At 37.6% G+C, this 21,214-nt stretch overlaps 1 protein-coding gene across 1 annotated transcript in view; it reads right to left on the bottom strand.

Annotated features, from left to right (window-relative positions):
- TMPRSS11A (transmembrane protease, serine 11A) overlaps positions 1 to 21,214 on the bottom strand; it is a 69,569-nt gene that overhangs the window by 32,884 nt on the left and 15,471 nt on the right. Inside the window, exons 2-3 of the mRNA XM_011940282.1 lie at positions 6,767 to 6,888; positions 4,845 to 4,963 (exon numbers count right to left, since the gene is read on the bottom strand). Coding sequence (XP_011795672.1) covers positions 4,845 to 4,963; positions 6,767 to 6,888 — 241 coding nt within the window. The remainder of the gene's footprint in view (positions 1 to 4,844; positions 4,964 to 6,766; positions 6,889 to 21,214) is intronic.

The raw sequence follows: 21,214 nt of genomic DNA, 5'->3' as shown, positions 1-21,214 counted from the left end.
TATGATTTTCATTTTTAATTTTTTAATTTTTTTTTAGATGGATTTTTGCTCTGTCACCCAGGCTGGAGTGCAATGGCATGATCTCGGCTCACTGCAGCCTCTGCCTCTTGGGTTCAAGTGATTCTCCTGCCTCAGCCTTCCGAGTAGCTGGAATTACAGGCACCTGCCACCATGCCACCATGCCACTATGCCCGGCTAATTTTTGTATTTTTAGTACAGATGGGGTTTCACCATGTTGGTCTTGAACTTCTGACGTCAGGTAATTTGCCCACCATAGTCTCCCAAAGTGCTGGGATTATAGGTGTGAGCCACTGTGCCTGGTTAATTGTATGGTTTTTGTTTGTAATTTGGTTTATGTGGTAAATCACATTTATTGATTTACATATATTGAACCAGTCTTGCATCACAGAAATAAAGACTACTTGATTTTGGAAAATTCACTCTTTGATGTGCTGCTGGATTTGGTTTGCTGGTATTTGGTTGAGGATTTTTATATCTATGTTCATCAGGGATATTGGCCTGTAATTTTTCTTTTTTCATTGTGTCTTTGTCAGGTTTTGGCATCAGGGTAATGCTGACTTCATAGAATGATTTAGGAAGAAGTCTCTTCTCAATTTTTTGGAATAACTTCATTAGAATTGGTCCTAGCTATTTCTTGTACGTCTGGTAGAATTTGGCTGTAAATCCATCTAGTTTGGGCCTTTTTTTCCTTTTGGTTGGTAGGTTTTTTAAATTACTGATTTAATTATGAACTCAATATTGGTCTGTTCAGGGTTTCAATTTCTTTCGGATTAAATCTTGGAAGATTGTGTTTTTCCAGGAATGTACCCATTTCCTCTAGATTTTCTAGTTTATCTACATAGAAGTGTTCATAATAGTCTCACATGATCTTTTGTATTTCTGTGGGATTGGTTGTAATGTTATCTCTGTCATTTCTGATTGTGCTTATTTGTATCTTCTCTCTCTTTTTTTCTTTGTTAATCTAGCTAGCAGTCCAGACTGGTTTTGGCTGACTCACAGAGGATGCATAGTAAGGGTTTCATGTCCTCTGCTTCACCTTTTAATATCAAATGGCTGAAAACTCCACCCTTGGATCACGCTAATGCCACCATTTTTTGAACATGCAAAACAGTAAGAGGCATAAAGCTCAATTGCACATGGTCATGTTTCTCCTTTCATAAGTATTTGTGACTTCCACTAGAACTTATTGAACATGTATACTTAGCCAGCTCATTCAGCATAAATTCCTTGCTTATCCTTCCCTCCCTCAAAGTGCATGCTCTCAGCTTCTGCTGGATGCCATGCTTCTCTGCCTGCAGGATGACCAGCCTACAGTAATCAGACATCAGTAATGTCTGATTAATGGACTCTTCTCTGAAGGATGATATGAGAGATGAGATATATCTGCTCCACTATCTCAGGGAACAGGGATGGATTATAGCAGTATCTAAATATGAACTCATTTTACTTTTGCATCTCCATTTGCATTCAAATCAGTAAAGCCCAAAGAGAGGAAGAACAGGACCTGCACCTGTCTTCCTTGGTTGTCTAATTAGCACCCATATAGGACAGAGAGAAGAATCTGGTTGTATTCATTGGGATTTAGCAACAATAAACAGGTGTGGCTCAAGATGAGGCATAAACTCTTCCTGTAATTCTTCTAAAGCTAACCTGGTGGGGGATGGGAGGAGAAAAACACCTGTCTTATTTAAACAGAGTTAAAATAATATAAAGCCTTTTCTGATCATGGGAATCTTTGTCTGGTTTTGAAGTTTTTCTATACTTACTGTCCTCAACATATAATTTAGCCCTTAATTACATCATGTCATGATATTCAATTCCATGTGTGTTACTCACATCTCTCCAAAAAGATTGGAAGCAATTTGAGGAGACAGATCATGTTTCCTCTTCTGCAAGACCCAGGTGCCAAGAAACACATACAATGAGCTCAATAATCATATCACATATTAGGAAAAGCCAAGATATTTTAGCTATCTATATTTAAAAACTGGCTCACTATATTAATTAAAAAACTGAATCTACCTAACCTCACATCCAAACGTGGATTTCACATGTATTAGAAACCTAATGTAAAAGATAAAACTATAAGGTTAATAAATAACATAGTAAAACATTTTTATGTCTTAGAAGGGAAGGAGGACTTCTTAAAGAAAATCTTCAAAATACAATCATAAGGCAAAACAGTGAAAAAATGATTACCTCAGTCACAGATTTCTGTTTTGAAAAGAACAACATCGTCAATATTAGTAGAAGACAGAGTGGATAAGTGCAGTGTCTACAACCAACACACTATCAATATCTAGAAAATGTAAAGAACTTCTGCAAAGCAATACAAATAAGGTAAAAAAGCAAGTCTAACAGAAAAATGGGCAAAGAATATGTACAGGCAATTTATAGAAATGAAAGTCCAAAAAGTTAATAATTATACATAACAATGCACAGACTCATTAGTAATTAGAACATGCAAAGTAAATCACAGATAAAATACTACTTTATACCTATTAGTGTGGCAAATTCAGAAAGTCAAATAATATCAAGTGCTGTGGACTGAATTTTTATGTTCCCCTGAAGTTTATATTTTGAGATCCTAACTCTCAAAGTGATGATAGAGGAGATGGGATCTTTGGAGGATGGTTAGGTCATGAGGGTGGAGTTCTCATGAAAGTCATTAGTGGCCTTACAAAAGAAAGTTCTCTTAAGGCTTCTGCCATGAGGGACACAGCAAGGTGGTGTTCTATGAACCAGGAAGCAGGCCCTCACCAGACATCTGCTAGACCCTTGATCATCTTCATCTTGGAATCTTCAGCCTCCAGAACTATGAGAAATAAGTGTTCATTGTTTAAGATACCCAGCCTATGGTATTTTTTGTTGTAGTAGCCTAAACATACTAAGATACTAAGTGTTGGTTAGATGTGGGGACATGAAATCCTCATGCATTGTAGATGGAGCACTGATTCAGCCATTTTGAAGAGCAAACCTGTGCCAATTGGTCAAATTAAGTATATGTACATTCAATGACCTAATAATTCTGCTTCCAGAAGTACTTGCATAGGTCTATAATGAGGTAAGTAGGAATCTGTTTAGTGTGGCATTTCTTGGCATGACAGGCAAGTAAAGTATAGTAGATACACACTATGAATTAGTAGTTAACAGCAATAAACCAAAGGTATATATAGTAACAAAGATCTTTTTAAAAGTTCTCAGTAAAAAGAGGTGAAACAAGTGATTTATAACACAAAATATAAGTTAAAAGCATGTGCATGCAAAACAACAAAACATATTTTTGTAAGAATGCATACAAACAAAAGAATACCACATGAAACATAGAATGGTTGCCTGCAAGGGGGAGGGTAAGTGCTTATGCTATGGTGATAAAGGAGGATAAATAAATAATGACAACCAGAGAAGGGCCTTGTAGGTAACCATGATGATAATATGTCCTTATTTAACTTAGTCTTAGCCTTTGAAGGAGCACATACTTAGCTGAAACTTAAAAGTCCATTTTTAAATAGAGTTTCTGTTCATCATGCACCTCTGCATTTCTCTCACTTCTTTTAGAACTATTGCATTCTTGTCCATTTACTTCAGTGAAGACAGAATTGCTTAGTTAACTTACAACAACAACAGTAACAGTTGTGTTGGCCATAAAACATCAATTAAACAAATTTCAAAATTTCCCAGTAAATTGTAACATTTTCCATCATTCAAAGAATGTGTTTATCTTTTTAACTAAGGCAAGTTAAGAGTTTTCTTTTTTTACATTGAGGAAGTTATGTGGAGTCACTTAGGACTGGAGGAGTAGAGGCGGTATTTGGGTGTATAGGTGCAGGCTCCAAGTTCATCCTAGCGTAACTCAAGAATTGATTGCAAATGCTCTTTTATAAGATGCTCTGCATGTGAAAGAATGAAGAATCTATGTCAATCTGTAGATATTAATTATTGGTTGGGAAAGATGAAACCACAAAATTAAAAAATTGTGCATGATTTAATGTTAACTGAAAATAGAGATTATAAACTCTACAATATTATTGTAAATATGATGCCATTAGGTATACTATGGACAAGGAGCAAATGATCACAGGAAGAAATGATAAATGATTTGAGAAAGAAAGTGTCTTAAAAATGGTTCTTTGACTAAAACAAACCAACATATTTGTCCTTTCTTTCTTTTCAAAATAACTCTCTGCTTCTGTGCTTCCTTGTCAGAAAAATTACTTTGAACCTAGTTATCGAGTGAGAGTTCATGGGCATGCTGAGTGGAATGATTATATAAATGAGTGTGCTTTTTTCTTTTTGGGAGCAGTCTTGCACTTTAGCTTTAACAAAATTATTAGCATTTGACTTGATTACTACAAAATAAGTCTGAGTTTTTTGTCTTTATCAATATATTTACAAGATGAACGTAAATTCTGAAAATACTCAAAATCTTAAAATGTAGTCTTACAAAAAAGTGTGTGGACTTATAAAAACTAGTTTTGGTATGATTAGGCTTCTCTACTGGGGAAACTTAGTGGAATTAGGGAAGTAATGGGCTAAGATATCTTGGCCTCAATTCTCTTACCTTTCAATAAGGTAGTTGAGTTAGAAAGAGGGGCTTATTAGAATCACCCATTTGTTAGACATGCAGATTCCCTTACTCCCCTCTCCCTGCCTACCCATCTCATCAGACTCTGATTAAGCAAGTCTGCGATGGGGCCTAGCAATCTGCAAGATGATTCTAATGTGGGTGGTCTGAAAATCATGTTTTTAGAAATGGAGAAATGATTCACAAAATCCCCTCCACTTGCATTATTCGGTGATAAAAAGAAGTTTACCTGACTCACCAAATTTTCAGTCGTCTCTCGTAAGTCCTTAAGTTGATATGTGTTGCTTTGCCCAAAGTTGTTATTAATTTGTGGATCTAAAATTTTAAAGGAGCCACGATAGTACTCCATTTTTTGGTCTGTAATGGAAATGAAAAATAGGAAACGAAATGGTTTGGACAAAGATTTCAGAACCCAATTACAGTGGGGCCAATGTAAAGTCTTGAATATGTCCCTGAGCTCCTTCATAATTGAATTTTGTTTAAAAAAAACTAATGTTTTATATTAATTATAGTAACTGCCATTTATTGAGTTTCTACAATATGCCAGGCACAGTCCTGTGCAGTTTTCATGAATTAGCTCATTTAATCCTCACACCAGCTCTCTAAGATTGGTATCACCTTCATTTTACAGATAAGAAAATTAAGGCACAGAGGCTTTAAGTAACTTGTTCTATAACTAGTAGGTGGCCTGTCCAAGTTTTAAATCCAGACAGTCTAGCTGTAGAGCTTGAGCATTTCATTGCTACATTGCTCCTTGCTGAGTTGAAATGTGTACCACCATATGCTCTAGTGGAAGTAGAGATAAGTGAACATCCTTGTGAATTTTGATTTGTAACAAGACAGTCAGGCACACTAAGAAAAACTTGAAAAGAAATTGTGGAGAGGAGCTGTCTTGAGATTGAAGATGAGACTAGTGTGCAACAGGGATAAATCTATTAGGAAATGTAAGAAAGGAAAGTAGTTGGGACTCCCAAGGAATTTGGTAATCTGAGGAGTAAAGCCCAGAGAGGGTAGGAAAGCTACAGAGTTAAAGATAGAGAATGGAAAAAACACAAGACAACCTAAATCCTTGAGAAGCCTGGCTCAGGGAAGAGGCAGTGGGTTTCTAGACTACAAATCAAGGAAAGAAACAGGGATATCAGGAAGGCATATGTCTTAAGTGGGAAGTCTCTGGACCTTGTAATATTTTTGTGGAAGTCCTGATTACTTATCCATATAAGTCATACTGTTATTAAACCTTACTCTCATTGTAAAGGGGCTTTTATGCAACCAAGTAAACAGACCTGAGCATCTTTTGCCAATGGTATAAACTACAGCTGGAGTTGTCATATAAGGCCTAGGACTACGATCTTAAGCCCTTCAAGGCTCCAAATAGAGTCTTTGCTCCCCCATTTAGTCTGTGGAAGGTGACGACAGATAAGACCATTAAAGTGAGCAGCCTGAGTTCTTTATCACATACATTCCTGTGAGAGTGACATTGTAGAGATTTGTCAAAAAATGTAAATGGCTTGTATTCTCAGAAAGAGACTCAATATAAAAAGAGAATCTTGAAGTGCATTATTTGTATAATTACAAATATATTTATTGATAAAAATATACTCCCCGAATATTGTTTTGGAAAGAGTAAATTTTTTTCTCTAAAAACAAATGATAATATTGTGTCATACTATAGGTTTTCAATCATTTTAAAATTCCTTATTTTATTAGACAAGTGCTCTTCTTTTGCCTTAGAAATGTTGGACAGAAAATGATGGTTAATGAGTAAAAGAGCCAATTTTAATAACTAATTTATGATAGCTTTTCATTTTAATATATAATAGGTGATGAGTTGTTTATTATAATTACTAGTAAGTTTCAGACAATTAAAATTTTTGATCTTTTTGTGTAGATTCTCACACAAATCTAGATTGAGAGTTCTAAGGAAATTAGAAATCTGTCTACTTTGCTTAAAGCTGTATCCTGAGTATCCAGAAAAGTAGTCACATATAATAAGCATTTAGTACTTGCTTATTGATGAAATGACTGAAACAATTAAACATACTCTGTGAAAATTTGCAGGCAAATGTGCAATTTTTTAGATGAAATTACATTTACGTATATGTAAATGAAGCTTTGCCAAAAAATAAAATCAAATAGAGTGAAATCCTTAATTTTACTTACCAAATACTAGGAAGTGAACCAGGAGACCTATGGTCACTGCCACCACTGTCAGGGACAACACAATGAGAACGGCAATCATCCATGGCTTCAGATATCTTCTTTGGGTGCCAAATCCTACTGTCCTGCAAAAAGGAAGGGCCCACTGGTTACTCTCAGATAGTAATGCTGCAGGTTTTCAGCTCTCCTTAGACAAGTTCAAGCTGCTCTAGCCTGCCTTTCCCTGCAAAAAGTTGTTGGTCTTTAATTTTGTTCAACGTCATCTTGGCCTGAGAAGATGTGTTAAAAAAAAAAAAAATCAGGATCTAGGAATCCTAATGTTGCTCCTGGTTTCTATTCTAGAGGCATTTGATGGCCTCTTTGTGGCAGTCAGGAATGGTTTCTCTTAGCAGCATGGTCTAAGGTGGCACATATGCTTGAAAAGGGTCCATTCTGCCTTTCTCCAGCACTTTATTATCTCTTTTATCTATCTATCACTTTAGAGTTTATGAAGTGATTTTAAATCTATTATCTCATTTATTTTTATCTTTTATTTTTAACTATCATGAAAATGTTCAGACATAAAAAATTACTAAGGATAGTATAATTGAACATCCATATTTTATATATATATATATATAAAATGTTATTACATCAATTGTTAACACTTTTGCCATATTTGGCTCATTTATTTTTTTCTGCTGCTATATTTTAATGTGAAATAAGACATCATGTCTTTTTACCAAATCATTATTATAAACAATTAGGATATGTCCAACATAACCATGATACTATTAACACTCCTAAAAAATTAATAATATTTCTGCCATATCATCTAATACCCAGTTCATCTTCAAATTCTCTCCATGGTTTCATTATAATTACAAATGGTCTGTAAAAGCCGGAATATAATTGAGGACCGTGTAGTGCCTTTTTAATCTCTTTTAATCTAAAAGAGTCCTGCTTCTTTTTTAGTTTTTAATGACATTGACCATTGAAGAGATCAAGCTAATTTTCCTTTAGAACGTCTTACTTTCTGGACTTGTCTGAATGCTTTCCTGTGGTATTATTTAACTTGTTCTTCTATATCCCTCATTTCCTATAAATTGGATTACCTTTAGATTTTCTTTAGATCTGAAGTCTCGATTAGATTTTGGTTAAATTCATTTGGCAAGAATACTTCAAAGGTGATGCTATGTATTTTATATTGCATCACACCAGGAATAAACATTTTCCACAATTTTGGAGGAAAAAATAACTCTTTGCTGTTCTTCTGGCACCTATGATCAGCAACAATGCTTATCACATTAAATCAAATATTAGTTTGCATGTATGTTCACTTCCAGATAGCTTCTCAATGGGCTGCATTAGTCTTGTTCATCTTTTTACCACTAAGACCCAATAAGGCACCTGGTACAGAGTAGGAATCATATAAATCTGTGAGAGTCAGGCAGGAATGATACTAACATTATACAGGAAATAACAGAGGATGAGAGGGAGGATATCTGTTTAAGAGGCCAGGTCGACTAACTCCCGTGCTTGTTCTCTAAAACTTGCTATCATAGCGAATTTTACTTACCCATTTTATCGGAGTTTATCTCTTTATGTGTATATATTGACAGCCTAATTTTTTTTTGGAAAGAGAGGAGATTTTTCATAGTTTCTTCACAGGATCGGTTGATTTATAAAAAGTTTTTCTTTTGACTATAAAACAGTTTGTTTTTTTTTGTTTTGTTTTGTTTTTTTGAGACAGAGTCTCGCTCTGTCACCCAGGCTGGAGTGCAGTGGCGCGATAAGGCTCACTGCAAGCTCCGCCTCCCGTGTTCACGCCATTCTTCCGCCTCTCAGTCTCCTGAGTAGCTGGTACTACAGGCGCCCGCCACCACGCCCTGCTAATTTTTTTTTTTTTTTTGAGACGGAGTCTCGCTCTGTCGCCCGGACTGGAGTGCAGTGGCCGGATCTCAGCTCACTGCACGCTCCGCCTCCCGGCTTTACGCCATTCTCCTGCCTCAGTCGCCCGGCTAGTTTTTTTTTTTTTTTGTATTTTTAGTAGAGACGGGGTTTCACTGTGTTAGCCAGGATGGTCTCGATCTAATTTTTTGTATTTTTAGTAGAGACGGGGTTTCATCGTGTTAGCCAGGATGGTCTCCATCTCCTGACCTCGTGATCCGCCCACCTCAGCCTCCCAAAGTGCTGGGATTACAGGCGTGAGCCACCGCGCCCGGCCTTATGAAACTTTATTTTATATATAAATGCCAGGATAAAAAGTAAAACTGTTTGGACCTAAAATAGTTAAGAAGATAATAGTTTTGGCATAAGTAATAAAATTAATCAAGAATCCTAGTGGAATGTGGGAGACCTGAATGCTATTGAGTAAATATTGACCATGTGTGCACTGACTGATTAAAAATAATCTAGAGAACTGGCTGTGGAAAGGCAGCAGGCACTCTGATAGACACGAGCTAACATGCTCGAATAGAACAACAAACAGAAGTCCCAAGGGATGTGACATTATTTAACATCTTAAATGGCTTAAAACATACATTCATAAGTGAAGGAGAGCTTAAAGACTGTTTAGTGTGATTGAATTACTTTCCAAATGAGGAAAATGAAGTCCAGTGATGATTAAGTATTTTCTCCCGTATAATAGAACTACTAGTTATCTCAGACTCAGGTCTTGTAACTTCTAGGACACAAATTTATTCTCAGTGCCTCTTGATTGATTTCATTCAAATTACTGAATAAATTTATCATTTATGTATTAATCTATTCATTCAGTCATACATGTTCAATTTGTTCAACCCTTCATTTTCTCACAGAAGCTTATCAATACGCCTTCAAGTCATTTGAAAAGAAAAAGACCAAAGGAGAAAAGTTAAAACTCAAGGAAATTTATAAGCTTTCAATCCATTTTCCAATTAGAGCACGGTTCCTCTGAGTAAGATAAATGGAGAAAGTAGATGAAAGAATCACATTTCCCACCACCAAGGCACACATAAAGTCACACTGATGGGAACTGAACCGTGGGATCAGAGCTCAAGAGTGGTTCAATACCCATTGACATACTGATCAAGTGTCATGGAAGTCATATCTTCAAATCCCACAGAAGGAGCTGTGAGCATCTGAGGGAAAATGGTGGCCAACAGATTAGAGTGATAAGTTGTTAAAGAGTGTTTCTCCTTTTGAGGAAACATTTAGATAATATAGCAGATGTGCACTGCCAGATTACAAAAGCTGCAGAAGCCATAGGATAAAGCTGCAGCTACTAAATCCTATATGAATAAATTTTCAACTTACTGCCCACTTTTATCAATATAAACAAAAATGTATCACCACTGGGTGTGGTGGCTCACGCTTGTAATCCTGGTACTTTGGGAGGCTGAGGTGGGCAGGTCACTTAAGGTCAGGAGTTCAAGACTCTCCTGACCAACATGGTGAAACCTCATCTCTAGTAAAAATACAAAAATTAGCTGGGTGTGGTGGTGTATACCTGTAATTCCAGCTACTTGGGAGGCTGAGGCACCAGAATTGCTTGAACCCAGGAGGCAGAGGTTGCAGTGAGCCGAGATGGTGCCACTGCACTCCAGCCTGGGTGACAGAGCAAGACTCCATCTCAAAAAAAAAAGTATCATCACCTTCCCATTCTGGAGAGGTCATATTAGTCATTTTTGGAATATTACTTCAGATTTGAAAAGAAATACACTTGGTAAAGGCTTTTGGAATCTAACCTTTTTGAAATTAAAGATGCACCATTTTGCTCCTGCATTTTTTTATGCTTTGCTTGTGTTAATAAAACAAACACAGGTATATTAATTTTCTATTGCTTTGTAACAAATTACCACAAATTTAGTAGATCAAAGCAACACCTATTTATTAGCTCACAGCTCTGTATGTGGCATGGATGGGCTTTCTGCTCAGGATCTCACATGGATGAAATCAAGGTGTTGATTGGGGCTTTCTCATCTGAAATTTGTGATCCTCCTCCAAGCCGATTTAGGTATTAGGCAGAACTCAGTTCCTTGAAGCTGAACTGAGGTCTCTGTTCTCTTATTGGCTGTGAGTCAGAGGCTTCTCTCAGCTCCCAGATGCCATCCATTACTTGTCACTTGGCCATCTCCATCTTCAAAGCCAGCAGTGGAGAATCTCCTTCACAACAAATCTCTCTCACACTTTGAATCTCTCTATTGGGAAAGCCTGAGCTCTTTAAAAATGTCATCCGATTAGGGTAGGCCTGTCAAGGATACTCTCCCATCTTCAAGCCAATTGATTTATTGGGACCTTTATTATATCTGCAAAATGTCCTCATAGCAGCACCCAGATTAGTGTTTGACTGAATAATTGGTACCAGTACCAATATTTTGGTACCAATTAGTATTTGACTGAATAATTGGTACCGGTACCAATAATAATTGGTACACCCTCTGGTATGTACACCGGAGGGTGGGAATCTTGGGGGCTTTCTTAGAATTCTGCATGCCATAACTGAAAATACTATGACTTTCAGGAAAATGAACAGAAACCTATAGCCTTCAGAGAAAGCAAGTGAGATTTAAATATTCTTTCATTTTTGTAGGGGTGGTGAGGGAGAACTATTTGATGAAAAGGGAATTTTATGATAAGCCTAGAATTAAAAATAACTAAAGGATATTTTACTGAGGTAGTAATTTTGGAAATACAAAGTAAACTCTTAAAAATTAAAATGGGAAGAAAGCTAAAAGTAATCCCTAATTATGACTACTTGACACTCTGCAGTCTTTGGGGATGTTATGGTGACCAAGAAGAAGCCCGTGGTGAGGTGGAAGAGCCTTGGTTGGCTAAGGCAAAGGTAGGCATCACCTTTGGAGGTCACCTGGCCAAACAAGAGATGGGGCAGACCCTTGTGGGACAGACAGCCCGAATGGATGTGAGTCCACAGAGTACAGATGATCCTTATTCACAGTAACACATTATCCTTACTCAGAGTAGCACAACCTATAATTTCCATGAAATCCAATTAGACCAAATCCATTAGACCTTCATTCTGTTTGATTATTTGGGATTTAGAAGGATGCAATCATGCCAGTTTTTTTCTAAAGATGCTGTCAATAAAAACATGGTGATAATTTGAATAATTTCATGACTTTGCTTTCTGCAATCTTGCAGACTGAAAGACACATTCATTGGAGAATATACAAAGCAGTATGGATTGTTAATGATCAGAGCTGGGAATTGCAGTTTCTCAGTAACAAAGTTGTACGCTGGCAACTTCTGTGTATGTGAGTTCAAAGACAACTTGAGTCAAGACAAAGACATTGTAAACCCTTTACTTCACAAGGGTCTTACTTTTCCTTGAAAAGCCTTTCCCTGAAGGCAGCCACTTAGGCAACTCCAGGATCAACCACATGCTTTTATCATTTTATCTCTAAGCTCCAAGTCTCTTCTTTTGCAGAGATTTTATTTTATTTTATTTTATTTTTATTTTTTTGCTTTCTTGTAGATACATTAACAGTGTATAAATGTAGATGCATGTGACTATTACACAAATGCCAATTTACAAACAGGATATTTTTCCACAAGTCTTCATAAAGAAGTCCAAAAGACACTATCTGATTTTAAAAGGGATTATTTGTCAGATTTCCAGGCCAAACTACAAGTCTACTTAACTCCTAATGTAACGGAACAAAGGTTCTAAGGTACTAAATTCTGTGGAGCCATTTCACCCAGAAAGCTTTGCTTCCCTTTTCCTAGCCTAGGACCTATTTCTGAAAGAAAGTTCTTATAGAAGCAAAGTGATAACTCTAATTTTACTAAAGGAAATTCTGGTTCTTTTTGAGGGACTGAACTTAGTCATTTGCTACAAGGAAAGCAACGTTTTGTGGTGACTTAATAGACTCTGATAAGTGGATATCTGTCTGGGTATTCTATGACTGTTTTAGAATGATCATTTAATACCCAAAATGATAGAATATAGAACTGCTATTTAGGAAGTGCTGACTTTGTAGGGATTGTTGATATATTTTATTCTCCAAACACTGTTGTCAGTAGAATAATTCGTCGTCATTTTATAGGTGAATAACTTGCTCAATTCATGCAGCCAGTACGCAGGGTTAAAACCTACTGTGGCTGTTATGACTTAGAAGCCTATTTTCTCTGTGATGTCAAATTGCCCTTGGGAAACACTTTTTTTCCTTCTTCGGAATAGGCTTCCTTTTTACCCAAATGAATAATTTGTGGAACTTCAAGTACCATAAAGGGTAAGCGAAAAGTTTTATAAAGTGAGTGTAGAGGTGGTTTTACTGATAAGAAGCTCCACCAATCTTCATTGTGATTATGTTTCAAATTTGATTTTGCTTTCATGTCTCCTCCCTTTCCACTGGCTTTAAATTCTCACATACTTTCAAAAAGTTAGAATTCCTTTGCTCCCCATCCCCACAGAGGTTCCCATAATGGTGGCAAAGTAATGTCATGGAAAAGAGGCCTGTGAGATAAATGTGTATGGAAAAATTAGTGACCATATTTGGAGTTGTTTGTAAACTTCAAAGTCTTTTACTTAATTTGACACTTGTTTCTATTCTTCTAAATATTCTCTATATGTTTTAATTCTTGATATGTTATGTGTACACGTATCTTCTTCCTCCTAAGTGTGCAAGATCTTGGAGATGGTGAATAAATCATACACAGCATTGGGGCATTTCTCAAATGGTGTTTCCAAGTAGTGGAGGGAAGAGAGATTTCACGTATTCAAATAGATTTGGAAAAAATGGTTTAAATCAGCAGCCCCAGCCTTTTTGGCACCAGGGACTGGTTTTGTGGAAGACAAGTTTTCCATGGATGGGGGTAGGGAGGATGGTTTGGGAATTAAACTGTTCCACCTCAGATTATCAGACATTAGATTCTCATAAGAAGCGTGTAACCTGGGTCCCTTGCATGTGCAGTTTACACTAGGGTTCATGCTTCTGAGAAGCTAATGCCTCTGCTGATCTAACAGGAGGCAGAGCTTGGGTGGTAATGCTCACTTGCCTACTGCTTACCTCCTGCTTACTGCTGTACTGCCTAGCTCTTAAGAGGCCATGAACTGGTACAGATCTGCAGATCTGCAGCCCAGGACTTGGGGATCCCTGGTTTAAATAAAGTTAAATAGAATCCTCACTTATGCAAATCTTAGCACCTTTAATGGTTTCAAATGAGATTAAAGATGAGCAGCTTTTCTTAGTGTTTTTTTAATATATCTGAGAACTAATACAATTCCAGGGCCTAACACAGCACCTAGCTCTTACAGACTTGAAAACTAATGGTTGAATTAGATTGGAATAAAAGTTTTCTAAATATACTTTTTAATCCCATCTCTACTGGGATGGTGGTAAAAAAGTATTTCTTGGGGCCAGGCGTGGTGGCTCATGCCTGTAATCCCAGCACCTTGAGAGGCCAAGGTGGGTGGATCATGTGAGGTCGGGAGTTCGAAACCAGCCTGACCAACATGGAGAAACCTCTTCTCTACTAAAAATACAAAATTAGCCAGGTGTGGTGGTGCATGCCTGTAATCCCAGCTACTGGGGAGGCTGAGGCAGAAGAATTGCTTGAACCCAGGAGGCAGAGGTTGTGGTGAGCCGAGATCGCACCATTGCACTCCAGCCTGGACAACAAGAGTGAAACTCTGTCTCGACCAAAAAAAAAAAAAAAAGTATTTCTTGGGATCCTTCTGCTCCACAGAACAGTTTTGAAAAGGTGGTTCTAGATATATTCTCATGGGATATCTCATGGTCAGATAGGTCAACAGAAGAGGAAGAAACAAAACATTTTCTATTCCTTCTGCCTCTAACTCCCAGATATGAGCAGGGGTAAGGTGCAGCAAAGAGGGAATTGCAACATTGAATAAAATACCACTGTGAATCCAGATCAAATGTAATTCTCTGTGGAAAATGATGAAGAGATTTAGGCTGAGCTGAGTTTGGGGAACTCAGGGAAGGAAAGTTAGGAGCCAAGAAAAGAAAATATGTCATTTCCTCACCTGCCTAGAAAAATGCCTTCATCCTGGTCCCAGGGACAGAAATTAAGCAAACTAACCAAAACAAAACAGAAAAAGGGAAAAATTAAAGCATAACCGAGGAGATCGAGGCTGAAGGTGATTGAGAACACCTTTCCTGGGTTCCCCATGGATGTATACTTCATCCCCGGGACAAGCACACAGATACTCACTGTTGATCACATCTGGCCTCTCGAGCTGGAGTTCCTACAGGTTCCTATTGCCCTGCCTTTCCTCTAGCGTCCATCCAACCCTAATCAGTGAAATTAATTTCAGTCTTTTATCCCTTCTAGATCTCCCTGCCCTCATTCAGTTAATGATCCCTCTCTAGCTGTATCCTGAACTATGACTGGCATTTAACTCCCTCTCACCTTGAGATATTAGCAAAATATGGAGTTTTATCATCCTAGCTTATAGCTGCAGAGACTTTCTTCAATAGCACTGAACTTAGACTTTGAATTAATGATAGAGCACAGTCACATATTAGTTTAAATTAATGTGACGTGAGTGAACTGACTTCTAATTGGGAGTGGTACAGCATTAACAATAAGAGCCAATATCTGGAGCCAGACTGCTTGAGTTCAAGTCCCAGTTGGCCACTTGCTAGCTTTGCAATGTGAGGCAAAGCATTTGACCCTTTTGTGTCTTAGTTCTTCCATTTGTAAAATGCAAATAAAATTGATACCTACCTCATAGGATTTGTATAAAGATTAAATGCATGAATACATATTAAATGTAACCTACATAGAGTAAATAATATATAAATGTGAGATGTTATCATTCTTTTTATTGTTATTATTATTACATACTTGATAGAAATCAGCCATGCTGAGAAAATGAGCATTTTCGTGTGAGGATATATTTTGTATGTAATTTTGATGACAGTAGCATTTTGGATTTTAAGATCATCTTGGAGTTGTCCCATATGAGGGAGTTTAGTTAGGTAAGGTATCAGGAAGTACCGGAATATTTTTACCGCAACATTAACCAACAAAAAGTGTACTCCAGTGTGGCCTAGAATGACATAATAAAAGGAAGATGCTATTTAATTAGTACACTATTAAAAATTGATTAAAGGGTTGAACCACAAAGTAAAACTTATTACAGAATGTTCTACTTTTCTAGAAAAGGTATGTAATGCTTAACATTATGCAGTGTGTATGTGCGTGTGTGTTTATGTATTTACATGTGTGTATGCACACTTAGCTTTAACATGTTTTGGCACTAGGTACAGAATCACCTACAAAAGTTTGTAAGGTATATATCAGGTTGGCGGTTAAGGATCATGTTGAAATGATATGCCTGTGTGCAAAAGGAATTGTTTGTATTCAAAAGCCTGTGTCAGGGTCCTGTACAATGTAAATATGACTTAACAAACTACTTCTATGAATTTACCAGCCATTACAATATTTATGATTTCTTCATTGTCCTTTCTTTTGTCTGTCTCAGGATCCATTCAACTGTCCATCTATCCATCCATCCATCCACTTATCCACCCATTTTTGTTTCCCACAACGTTTTAGTGGGCCTCTACTATATTTTAGATGTCATGTTTGGCTTAGGGAGGCAGGGATGAATAAAACATGGTTTCTCTACCCTCATGCAATTCATGGTACAATATTTAGTACTTTAGTCTCAATCTGTGCTATGACATTGAAAATAATGAAGCACTGTAAACTTATTTTCTGTAAGTATTTAAAATAACACAAATAACAAATTTCCATTACATTAACGAAAAAGGAGAGTTTAAGATTTTAAAAAAAGAGACTTTCTATAGGCATCTTGGTATTGCAGATATGAAACTGCCTTTTAAGGTCAGTAGACTTTGGTGTCAGTCCTTGCTTATGACTCTAACATGTATCTTGAGTTTATAAAACCTCTCTGAATTTCAGTTTTCTCCCCTGTGAATTGATGATAATAAATACTACCTAGATATGTAAAGCCATGAAATGAGTAAATGAAGGACTCTAGCATAAGTCCTACTCTGGGTCAGGAGTTGTCATATAGGTGATCTCATGTAATTGTTGCTACAGCTTGATGTGGTAGGCTTTATTATTATCATTTTACTAATGAGGAAACGGGTTCAGAGAGGAAAAACAACACAAGTGGCAGAGATAAGGTAAGGGAAGGACTTATTTGTCTCACTTCAAAGTTATCTGTTCTGTTTGTAACCAGATCACCTTGATAATGTTGTAAAAAAGCCTTTAATAGTGTATATTCAGGTCTTGCTTATATTACTTTCATATCTTCAGTGGGTCAATTTCTTGTCATTGCCAGAGATATTTCAGAAACGTATCTATGAATCTGTTGGGAATAGGAAGATATGGATAGCTTCAGTTTAATGTCCAGTAACTCTGTGATCTGAGGCAACTTCTTCCCCCAATAAAATAGGGCAGGCATAGGGACTAACTCATATGAAGATTGTAAGGAATAAATGAGATAATGTGCACAAAATGATTCAAATTTAGTAAGTGTATAATAAATGGTAGCTGTCGATGTGTTACAAATGAATCATCACCCACTGTGGAATCATATGCTTATCTGATCATAAATTCTTACAAACTAGGCTTCCAACTACTTTATACACATTTCTGTCATCCTCTCTCTTTATCTATCAAGTATTATTCCTTATATGGCAGTGATACAGTTTGGCTGTGTCCTTACCCATATCTTATCTTGAATTGTACTTCCTACCATTCCCACCTGCTGTGTCATGGGAGAGACCCAATGGGAGGTAATTGAATCATGAATTTGGCTCTTTCCCATGCAATTCTCATGATAGTGAATAAGTCTCATGAGATCTGATGGTTTTATAAAGGGGAATTTCCCTGCACAAGCTCTCTTCTCTTGTCTGCCACTATGTAAGACATGCCTTTCATGTTCTGCCATGATTTGAGGCCTCTCCAGCCACAAGGAACTATGAGTTCATTAGACCTCTTTCTTTTGTAAATTGCCCAGTCTTGGATATGTCTTTATCAGCACTGTGAAAATGGACTAATACAGTAAATTGGTACCAACAGAATGGAGTGCCACTGAAAAGACACCTGAACATGTGGAAACAACTTTGAAACTGGGTAATAGGCAGAGGTTGGAACAGTTTGGAGGGCTCAGAAGAAGACAGGAAAATTTTGGAAAGTTTGGAGCTTCCTAGAGAGTTGTTAAATGGCTTTGAACAAAAACCTGATAGTGATCTAGACAATGAAATCCAGGCTGAGATGGTCTCAGATGGAGTTAAAGAACTTGTTGGGAACCAGAGCAAAGGTGACCCTTGTTATGTTTTAGCAAAGAAGCTGGTGGCATTTTGCTCTACCCTAGAGATTTGTGGAACTTTGAACTTGGGAGAGATGATTTAGGGTATCTGACGAAAGAAATTTCTAAGCAGCAAAGCATTCAAAAGGTGACTTGGGTGCTATTAAGGCGTTCAGTTTTATAAGGAATACAGAACATAAAAGTTCAGAAAATTTGCATCCTGACAATGTGATGAAACAGAAAATCCCATTTTCTGAGGAGAAATTCAAGCTGGCTGCAGACATTTGCATAAGTAATGAGGAGACACATGTTAATCACCAAGACATGGGGAAAATGTCTCCAGGGCATGTCAGAGGTCTTCAAGACAGCCCCTCCCATCACAGGCCTGGAGACCTAGGAGGAAAAATAGTTTCGTGGACAGGTCCAGGGTCACTTTGCTGTGTGCAGTCTAGGGACTTGTTGCTCTGTGTCCCAGTTGCTCTAGCTGTGACTAAAAGAGGCCATGCTACAGCTTGGGTCGTGGCTTCAGAAGGTGCAAGTCCCAAGCCTTGGCAGCTTCCATGTGGGGTTGAGCCTGCAGGTACACAGAAGTCAAGAATTGAGGTTTGGCAACCTCCACCTAGATTTCAGAGGATGTATGAAAATGCCTGGAAGTCCAGGAAGAAGTTTGGTTCAGGAGTGGGGCACTCATGGAGAACCTCTGCTAGGGAAGTGCAGAAGGGAACTATTGAGTCAAAGCCTCCTCAAAGAGTCCCTACTGGAGTGCTACCTAATAGAGCTGTAAGAAGAGGACCACTGTCCTCCAGACCCCAGAATGGTAGATTCACTGACAGTTTTCACCATGTACCTGGAAAAGCCACAGACACTCAACACCAGCCCATGAAAGCAGCCAGGAGGGAGACTGTACCCTGCAAAGCCATAGGGTTGGAGCTGCCCAAGACCATGGGAACCCACCTTTTGCATCAGTGTGACCTGCATTTGAGACATGGAACCAAAGGAGATCATTTTGGAGCTTTAAGATTTGACTGCTCTGCTGGATTTCAGACTTGTATGGGGCGTTTAGCCCCTTTATTTTGTCCAATTTCTCTAATTTGAAATGGTTTTATTTATCCAGTGCCTGTCCCTCGGTTGTGTCTAGGAAGTTACTAACTTGCTTTAGATTTTACAGGCTCATAGGTGGAAGGGACTTGCCTTGTTTCAGATGAGACTGTGGACTTTTGAGTTAATGCTGAAATCAGTTAAGACTTTGGAGGACTGATGAAAGGCATGGTTGGTTTTAAAATGTGAGGACATGAGATTTGGGTGGGGCCAGGGGCAAAATGATATGGTTTGGCTGTGTCCCCATCCAAATCTCATCTTGAATTGTAGCTCTCATAATTCCCATGTGTCATGGGAGGGACCTGATGGGAGGTAATTGAATCATGAGGACAGATCTTTCCCATGCTATTCTTGTGATAATGAATAAGTCTCACAAAATCTGATGGTTTTATAAGGAGGAGTTTCCCTGCAAAAGCTCTTTTCCCTTGTCTGCCACTGTATAAGAAAGACAATCATGCCTTTCACCTTCTGCCATGATTGCGAGGCCTCCCCAGCCACATGGAACTGTGAGTCCACTAAATCTCTCTCTTTTGTAAATTGCCCAGTCTCAGATATGTCTTTATCAGCAGCATGAAAATGCACTAATACAGGCAGACATTTGGAAAAGAAACTAAACAAATCAAGAAGAGGTTGCTACAAATCAGCTTTTACATCTGAATGATAAGCACATTATTTCAATTCATTAACTATAGACAGAACCTTATGGATTGACTAGTATTGTGAATATTTTACTCAAATTCTAGAAAACCTAACAAATAACCTTCTTAACATCAACCCTGGTGAAGAATTTTCGGTGAAGTCTCCAAAAGCAATTGCAACAAAACAAAAATTGATAAGTGAGACCTAATTAAACTAAAGAGTATCTGCACAGCAAAAGAAACTACCAACAGAGTAAACAGACAATCTACAGAATCAGAGAAAGTATTCAAAAGCCATGCATCTGACAAAGGTCTAATACTTAGAATCTATGAAAAACTTAAATCAACAAGCAAAAAACAAATAACCCCATTAAAATGGGCAAAAGAAATGAACAGACACTTCTTAAAAGAAGACATACAAGTGGCCAACAAACATGAAAAAATGCTCAACCTTACTAATCATCAGAGAAATACTCTCTCACACCTGTTAGAATGGCTACTATTACAGAGCCAAAAAACTGCAGTTGCAGGTAGGGCTGCAGAGAAAAGGGAATTTTTATACACTTTTAGTGGGAATGTAAACTAGTTCAGCCACAATGGAAAGCAGTTTGGAGATTTCTCAAAGAACTTAGGACAGAGCTATTTAACACAGCAATCCCATTACTAGATATATACCCAAAGAAAAACAAATCATTATACCTAAAAGATATGTGCACTTATATGTTTATTGCTGTGCTATTCACAATAGCAGGACATGCAATCAACCTAGGTGCCCATCAATAGTGGATTTCAGTTTTTTAAAATGTCACAAAGATACTCCTCAAGAAGAGCAACTCCAAGACACATAATTGTCAGATTCACCAAAGTTGAAATGAAGGAAAAACTGTTAAGGGGAGCCAGAGAGAGAGGTTAGGTTACCCACAAAGGGAAGCCCATCAGACTAACAGCTGATCTCTCAGCAGAAACTCTCCAAGCCAGAAGAGAGTGGGGGCCGATATTCAACATTCTTAAGGAAAAGAATTTTAAACCCAGAATTTCATATCCAGCCAAACTAAGTTTCATAAGTGAAGGAGAAATAAAATCTTTTACAGATAAGCAAATGCTTAGAGATTTTGTCACCACTAGGCCTGCCTTACAAGAGACCCTGAAGGAAGCACTAAACATGGAAAGGAACAACCAGTACCAGCCATTGCAAAAACATGCCAAAATGTAAAGACCATTGACACTAGGAAGAAACTGCATCAACTAACAAGCAAAATAACCAGTTAATATCATAATGACAGCATCAGGTTCACAATAACAATATTAACCTTAAATGTAAATGGACTAAATGCTCCAATTAAAAGATACAGACTGGAAAACTGGATAAAGAGTCAAGACCCATCAGTTTGCTGTATTCAGGAGACCCATCTCACATTCAGAGACATACATAGGCTCAAAATAAAGGGATGGAGGAAGATCTACCAAGCAAATGGAGAAAAGAAA

The sequence above is a fragment of the Colobus angolensis genome, unplaced genomic scaffold, assembly GCF_000951035.1.
Source record: "Colobus angolensis palliatus isolate OR3802 unplaced genomic scaffold, Cang.pa_1.0 Scaffold189, whole genome shotgun sequence".
Classification (NCBI taxonomy): domain Eukaryota; kingdom Metazoa; phylum Chordata; class Mammalia; order Primates; family Cercopithecidae; genus Colobus; species Colobus angolensis.
The sequence above is the reverse complement of the archived record's forward strand: the minus strand, read 5'-3'. Positions and strand labels throughout refer to the sequence as shown.